Genomic DNA, 8364 nt, shown 5'->3' with positions numbered 1-8364 from the left:
TTTATTACTTTTTCTTACACTTTTTGTCATCTGGCTTTTTTTGCATGTTTTTATTAGTGCAAACAGCATCTTTGTGAGTGCAGGGTGCCATAGTGATGCCCCCCATGGTGTAGGCCCATGAAGCTTGGTGTCATTTACCAAGAAAAGGACTGGTGGCGGACCTCTGAACTGTGAGTGTGTGATGGACAGGACTGGAGAACATGTTTTATTTCAGCTGATACACCAAATACCAAAAGCCCAAACCAATAACACTGGAAATTTTTTCAATGACCCCACAGTCGTCTATTATAAAACTACTATATTCAATGTTAATATAATGCAGTACTGATCAACCAAAAATAAACTCAATATAGGTTTTACAGATGGGGTTGGCTAGTTTGAAAGTTTTTAAAGGTTTCTTTAACATTCTTATTTCTTATACTGTAGATGAAGGGATTTAACATTGGAGTTACAGCTGTGTAGACAATTGGCACAATCTTGTCTATCTTTGGGGAATATGCACTCCGGGGTCTCATATACATAAACATGATAGTCCCATAGAAGACGGTGACTACAGCAAGGTGCGAAGCACAAGTTGAGAAGGTCTTATACCTTCCTCGTGAGCTACGTATCTTTAATATTGAGGAGATGATATGAAAATATGAAATCAAAGTTAAAAAAAATGAACACATCACAATAATCCCAGCTGAGATATAGATAACAATGACATTGATTCGAGTATCTGTGCAGGACATTTGTAAGAATGGAGGTATCTCACAGAAGAAATGGTCGATGAGGTTAGATCGGCACAATGGTAGCTGCAAAGTAGGGATCACAAGAATGAACGAGTTGAGGAATCCCACACTCCATGCCATGGCGGCCAACCCGAAACAAACCTTCCCGTTCATTATGACTTTATAGTGCAATGGCTTGCAGATGGCTATAAATCTGTCGTAGGCCATGACTGCCAGTAAAATGGACTCACAAGCACCCATGGCTAGATGGATGTACATCTGAACTGCACATTCCAACAGAGAGATACTTTTGTCTTCGGATAAAGTGTTGACCAGGAATTTGGGGACAACACTGGAGGAGAAGCAGATGTCTATAATGGAGAGATTACTTAGAAAAAAGTACATGGGCGTCTGTAGAGTTGGGTTGATCCTCACCACTAGAATTAGAAGAAGATTGCCTGATAGAGTAATGATATACATCAGCAGGAACACAACGAAACAAAGGGTCTGGAGATAAGGGATATTGGATATGCCAAGAAGGACAAACCTTGTTTGAGAAGTCTGGTTTTCTGGTTTCATAATGGTCAGCTGATTGGAAATAGCTTTGGTATTCACTGGAGTTTTATTGATTTTTATCAGTATGATTAAAGCCAAAATTTATAAAGAAGAATTCCAAAACAAACTTTACAAATTCAAACAGCCATTTTGTAGCTGTGCAGTTATAGGATGCCCTATACATGGTTGGTTAGCAGTCTGTGATGTTAGAATTTCCGGCCTCCACATGCTTTTTCCTGTTATACAAGGAAGCTGGATATTGTAGTCTAACATCTATTGTTCTTCCAACTTGTCACATGGTCAGATATGAGTGACCCTCCCACAGGCTAAAGCAGGAAGAGGAAATAAGATTTAGTGCAGTGTGAAAGCACATTTACCCCATAAAACAAATATTATGTCCAACATAATAGTCCAACATGACTAGTGCATAGAAGCAGTTACCAGCAAAGCCTTGTACTGATGCTGAAAGTTGTGAATATAGGCCTTTAGTGTCTGCAGGTATCCCTGCTCTATGATCCTGCATGCACTGATGCCTTGGTACCTTGGGCTTGCAGATCTGCATCTTACACAGTGAGTCCACTTAGAGAAGAGCTCTGCTATGTGCAAGGTGTGTTGTTCTACAATTGAATGCATGCCAATGCACGATGCCACAACATGATGGTATGAAGCTAGGCCACATGTCGTGTAAACAGTACTGGAAGAAGTGGGCAGAGATGGCAGCCCTAGGATTACTACCAATGAAAAATGAAAAAAAGCTGCCAATAAATATGGGGTAAGTGGGGAATAAAAGGGGTTTATTAAAAAGTAAACTAAATAAGCACACTGTTGGCAAATCACCACTTTCCATGAATGGTGGCACAATAGTGGCTTCTTAGAAGACTTCTTATCATGATGTCTATATTCTATTTTCTTTTAGATTGTAAGCTTTTCGGGGCAGCGTCCTCTCCTCCTGCTCCATCATTATACTGGTATATACTGGTGCCAGCTTCAGAGTCTGATTTATTAAAGTTCTCCAGAAGATAGACTATTATGGGAGAACCTGGGTGGTCTAGCAAACCTAAAATAGATCTGGTCTAGGATTAAAATAATTTGGCAACTAATAGCAAGGAATCCATTTCAAGTTTACTAGATCCCCCATGTTCTCCCATGAAAGTAGCCTTTGGAGAAAGAATTGCCACAGACCTCAGTAAACTGGAAGCCATGACCATACATGATTGCTCAGGATACTTTCTGGACTTTTTGATCTTTAGAGAAGACGCCTGTAGACTTAGACTTTGGTGTCTCACTTGATGGGACCTCTGCTGTCTCCCAAATGGTCATGTTGATAGGCTTAGGCAAACTTTCAAGATTGCACTAAATAATATACAGTGCTATGTAATATGTTGGCACTATATAAATATTGTTTATTATTAATGCTAATAATACCAATTAATATATTAAACCTTCATTCCAACAAGAGCAGTGTTGATCTATTTTTTAACTTTATTGTATACGTATGGACCAGGCAAGATTTGTGATCTGTAGGTGACTCCGGCTTACGGCTGCAGAGATATTTTTTTTCGGGTTACTCACATTTTAACAGAGGTCAGCAACAATGACCCTGCATGCCTTGGATGACCCCTTAGCCATAATGGATAGACCTCACCTTTTTCTTCTATTTTTTTGTATTTTAAAATATCATTAAGAATGTTATATTTTATATAGTAACATTGAATACAGCAAACATTTTAGAACAATAAGATAAAAGAGTACAAACATAGTTCTTCACTCTCTGCCTGATATAGCAAAGTTCATATGGCCTAATGGGGAGACATTAAAGAAAGTGAATGATTAAATTAAGGAGAAATCATCAAGACCAATATGAGAACTAGGTAAGGTAAGCCCATCCTGCCAGCTGAAGAGTTTGAACGTAGGAGAGAAGAGAACAGACATAGCTTACAAAGACAAACCCAAGAAAGCTAAAAGTAGAATAAGAAGAACTTTAGAGTAAAAGAAAAAGGAGAGAGAAGAGGAAATACGTGAAAATCCCAGCTAATAATAAGGACAAATAAGTAATTTACAAATGCCAGGATATTCAGGAGATCGATGGATTATTATTACAGTGCATAATAGTTTATCATTAATCACTGCCCAATTCCGTTTGGATTTGTGTGAATGGTATCCAATATTTGGCTGCAAAATATGTAATGAATTAAGTGTAAAAATTAAGAGTAAGGGTCAATAGAAGAATTTAAGGCGCCTTACAAAGTCTGGTATTAGTAAATAAAACTGTTGATTCTCATCCAAAATCTGCTGACCCAACCCCAGGACCACCAAATGTCCCATCATGTTTTTCCTAATATCTTGGTATCAAATGTCTTGCAAACATTTCCGGTTTCCCAAATCTTACCTGACATTGTACTCAAAAAAACGCTCTCTTCGCTCCTCCAATGACCTACCACCGACTTCCTCACTCATAACCTCATCACACACACGGCTCCAGGACTTTTCTAGAGCTGCCCTGACTCTCTGGAATGGTCTTCCCGTCCTATTCGGCTTGCTTCTATTTTCTGCTCATTTAAAAAAGCACTCAAATTACACTTTTTCAGACTTGCCTACCCATCTTCTTCTGTCTCTTAAAACCCTCACTACTTCCCTCCACTTCTCCACCTCCTATTGTGTGTTACTTCCCCCACCTCCTAGATTGTGAGCTCTTCGGGACAGGGTCCCCTTCTCCTCCTGTGTCACTATCTGCAACTGTCTTTTATTTGCTACCCCTATTTAATGTACCGCGCTGCGTAATATGTTGGTGCTATATAAATCCTGTTAATAATAATAATAATAATATAATAATATATACTCAGTCTAGTGAATCTCATAAATCAAGCATTGTGTGTGATATAACAGAATATTCTGTTCTGGAGCACTGGATGGACAGTTGCTGTCAGTACACACACACAGAGTACACAAAGGTAACTGAAGCTCCTATATAGTGTAGGTAAAACACAATCGCCTGTCTCAGGGGTCAGAGACCTGCTGCACTAATTTAGATTTTCTATTCCCAGATTACGCAGTCATTATTTATTCTTCTTTTCAACTTTTCCATCCCTAAAGTATTTAACAACATGATCACTATATGATAAAATTTTACATTAAAAACAATAATAACTATTGATCCTGCCTTAAAATCCCTTGTTTAGGTTTATTCTGTTATAGGGTGAGGACTATCTCCTATTTCTGCTGTCACCCCATCACATGTGACCAGAAGTGTGACTTCCATTGGCAAGTTCCACCTTTGTCATCATTAAGCCTTTGGTTGGTTTACCGATTGTCCTTCATTGGACCACTTTGGTAGAATTACCCATTGCATACTGGGAACTCTCCATAAGATCGGATGTTTTGGAGATTCTCTGACCCAGTTTTCCAGCCATTACAATTCTGACCTTCCATCCTTATACTTTTCCATTCTTCCTGTTTTACTGTTCGCGTTCTGCCTGTAAATATGTCACGCCTTGTCAGGGGGCCTTTGTAACCAGATAATCAATATGAACACCTTCACCTGTCATTGGGATTAATGTTTTGTCTGATCTGTGTATAAAACCTTTGGATACACAAAAAGGATAACCGGGCCTCCATAATTGTGTAGAAACAGGTCCTCTTTACTGCAACATTTACCGGCTGATATAACTCCTTAATTTAATAGTGATAGGTGCCTTTCAGTGCAAAATATGCTAAGCCCTGCAATAGGTTATGCTAAGCCCTAACAGGTCCTCTTTAATAGCAGGCACAACTGATGTAAGTAAGGATTAATGTACTTTAAAAAGTAATAAATGGCGAGTCCTCATTTTTAGAAGAGTGAACAATGGCGGTTTTTTTCAGGAAATAAAAAAACGACAGGCCCTCTTTAATCTGAGACTTAGCTAGACCTGGATCCAGGAAGGAATGTGAGGAACCCTCGGAGAATGAAGCCCAAAAACAGAAGGAAATATGCTGCACACTGTACAGTTCTTGTTGAAGAGCCAGTTGTAAGAGTAGGTAAGTTGTTACATGGGGAATGCCTGCATACACAGGGACCAGGACATACATAGGTAGGTAGTATAGATGATATAAAATAGGGGTTCCCAACCCCCGGTCCAATAGTGGGCCGCAGCCGTCAGACAGCTGGGCCGCTAGAGCACTGAGACCCGCGGTGGTCCATGGCTCTAGCCGGTGCCCCCTCAGTGGGGTCGGGGAAGGACCCCACTTGGGGGGGCACACCGGCCAGAGCCGCGGTTCACATCTTCCGTATTCATCGCAGGCTCAGGGTGGTGGACGGCTTTTGTCTCTGCTCCAGGGTCCGTAGATTTAGTGGTCTGCAAGCTACAAAAGTTTGGGAACCACTGATATAAAGGGTTGAGGTGAGGGCTCTGTGCAGGCCGCTCCAGTCCTCTAACCATGAAACAGAAAAAGGTCTTTCTCCAAGGTCGGGGGCATCCATCCATCCATCCATCCATCCATCCATACATCAATCCATCCATCCATCCATCCATCCATCCATACATCCATCCATCCATCCATACATCCATCCATCCATCCATCCATCCATCCATACATCCATACATCCATACATCCATACATCCATCCATCCATACATCCATCCATACATCCATACATCCATCCATCCATCCATCCATTCATCCATCCGGGGCTCCCTTCATTGTGAAGATGGCTGTGACGCTGTGGAGAAGCTCCCATTGCTGGATGGATAAATAAAAGAATGGATCATCCATGCTGAGCACATATACACATTGCTGAATCCTTTAAATGATAAGTATTAGTTATAAAGAGAATAGATGTTTTTACATGATGTGGTGTCCTTCCCTAGGGCTGCTTTAACTTTTTGTGGGAATGGGTAAGGGGCGTTATGTGCCCCTACACTTATTCCCCATGGTGGCAATCATCATCCGGAGGCTTCTACATTCCAAGTAATCCCCCACCCACAGTTTTGGGGACGAGGCCCTTATTCTCAAGGTTGGCTCTTGCCATCGTTGGGGCAGGCGGGTCTGGTTTTTCTAAAATAGAAGATGACTACACTCTTTTTGCCCCCTCTTTTTTTGGGAAAACCAGACTTCTGAGGAGTTTTATGTATAGGAGAGGGGAGCACAGGTAGCCTTTGGAGGGTCTGGTTTCAATATCTGGGGGTAACCAGATTTATTTCTATTTAAAAAGAAAAGATTTTAGGTGTGCATGGCTACACGATGGTGGAGAAAGCATGCACTATTCCGGAGCTCTTCGCCTCAAGCAGCCATTAAACATGTTTTAGGGTGATCCAGCAACTCATCCTTACCTACTTGTCAATGTCGAGAGTAAGGAAGACATCAAAATCATCTAGATGCGCTCTTGGCCAGGCACGTAAGTCTTCATCACTATTTTCCCACCTATATGGCCGACCCTTCTGAAGGGGTTACATCCAGATGTCATCGACCCAACCTTCCTCTTCCACTGCTACAGCGCGAGGTGGCACCACTGCCCGCTCAAATCTCTCAGGAAGTCCTAGGGCATCACTGATCCACTTTCCACTGATATTAAACTTGGGTGAAACCTCTACTTCGCCAAGGGACATATTATGGGCCACTTATTCACTCTTACATAGGAGATCATATGCCAGGCCTGGAGGGTCCATAGAATGTGCTGGGGCGCAGATTCAAATACTCCCAGACCTGGCACCATTCTTCGCATTTACCGCCAACTCTGATTCCTCACAGATGGGGACATCCGTTTTATCTCATAGCTTCTAAAGCGGGAGTCTCATTTATATTACAGTATCCTACCCAACTACCAGCTTTATTCACTTTTCTGAATACTGAACCCATTGATGTAAATTAGATTTTTCCTTGAATCGACTGGAAAAAAGTACAGGGTGTAGTACATAATATCTACCAGCAGATGGTAGTGTCACACCAGAAATGGAACTTTTAGAGACGAAACGTTTGCTTCTTCATAGGGAATATTTAATAAAGAGAAATGTGATCATTTATATTTTCATAGCTAAACTGGAAATGAATTTTTCACCAGGTCACAAAAGTATAAACAAATAATGATCATAAAACATACTTGCACTGTTTTTGTCTTCTAAAAATATTTTTTAACCACTTGCAATGTGTCTTTGAACCAGTTGGAAAATCTGAGTACAATAAGAAGAGTCAATTTGTCTAATAAGGGCCTGTGTTGGCCCAGTTCCTTTGTCCATCACATAACCTTTTTATGTAGCAAAGGGAAATTCTATACGGTTTGATATGAATGACAGCTCCAAATCCGCTGGGGCTGCTGACATCATGATCTAAATGGTGGAAGCCAACAGCAATACTCTTATGAGAGAACCTGGGTGATTCAGAAAACCTTGAATGAATTAAAAAAAACTATTTGCTATTAGTTTAGTTTCAATCCAGGTTTGCTGGGTCACCCAGGTTCTCCCATGATAGTCAATCTTCTCCAGTCTTGGAGAGTTTTGATTAATCAGGCCCTTCTTAAGGGAAGATTAGTGTTAAAATGAATTGGTGTTCCCTTTGCTCCCCCTCTATTAAGCTCCAGGAGTGAAGACAAGGCCTTTGCAAGCTGTTCAGTTACACAGGGCTAAGGATTCCCAACCTACCCCATGTGACGGGACTGGGCCAATCACCAACTACCAGTGCGCTGCTGTCACACTGAATAAGTCACATGCTTAATAATACCCTAAAGTATTGGGTAGTAGGGGTTGATTAGCTGAAGTGATGCCTATAATTTTTGCATGTTGTCACAATTTTGTAAGCATTAGTCTAATTATTACTGTTTTGTGAATTCACAATGAGGAATCCGTGAGTTAATTGCAAAGCCTCATGACATGGTATTGTCATCAAAATTGAGGGGGAGACGTGTGGGAACATGTCCAAAATGGACAAAAATTCTAAACAGCATTTTGTGTTACCATTCAACAGTTTGTCAGGGCAATATGTTTTCAAAGCCACCTAATGACATTCTGAGTTGTTCACAAAGTTTTGAAGAGAATATTGTCACCAAAATTGCTAGGAGGAGGGGGTCAAGGGTGAACATGGGAGCGTGGCTCAAGCTAAAATGATGTAAAACAAAAAAAAGCAAGTAG

General features: G+C 40.9%; 1 protein-coding gene across 1 annotated transcript; it reads right to left on the bottom strand.

The window, feature by feature from the left end:
* Positions 1 to 356: 356 nt before the first annotated feature.
* LOC140342486 (olfactory receptor 5V1-like) lies at positions 357 to 1292 on the bottom strand. Its single transcript, XM_072428691.1, has one exon. It carries the CDS (start codon positions 1290 to 1292, stop codon positions 357 to 359), a length of 936 nt encoding a protein of 311 aa, XP_072284792.1.
* Positions 1293 to 8364: the final 7072 nt, after the last annotated feature.

This window comes from Pyxicephalus adspersus, chromosome 12 (genome assembly GCF_032062135.1).
Source record: "Pyxicephalus adspersus chromosome 12, UCB_Pads_2.0, whole genome shotgun sequence".
Lineage (NCBI taxonomy): Eukaryota > Metazoa > Chordata > Amphibia > Anura > Pyxicephalidae > Pyxicephalus > Pyxicephalus adspersus.
Note: the sequence above shows the minus strand (reverse complement) of the source record. Positions and strands in the feature narration are given on the sequence as shown.

Coding starts and splice junctions, on each gene's coding strand:
- LOC140342486 (XM_072428691.1), bottom strand. CDS start 1,292: ATGAAACCAGAAAACCAGACTTCTCAAACAAGGTTTGTCCTTCTTGGC.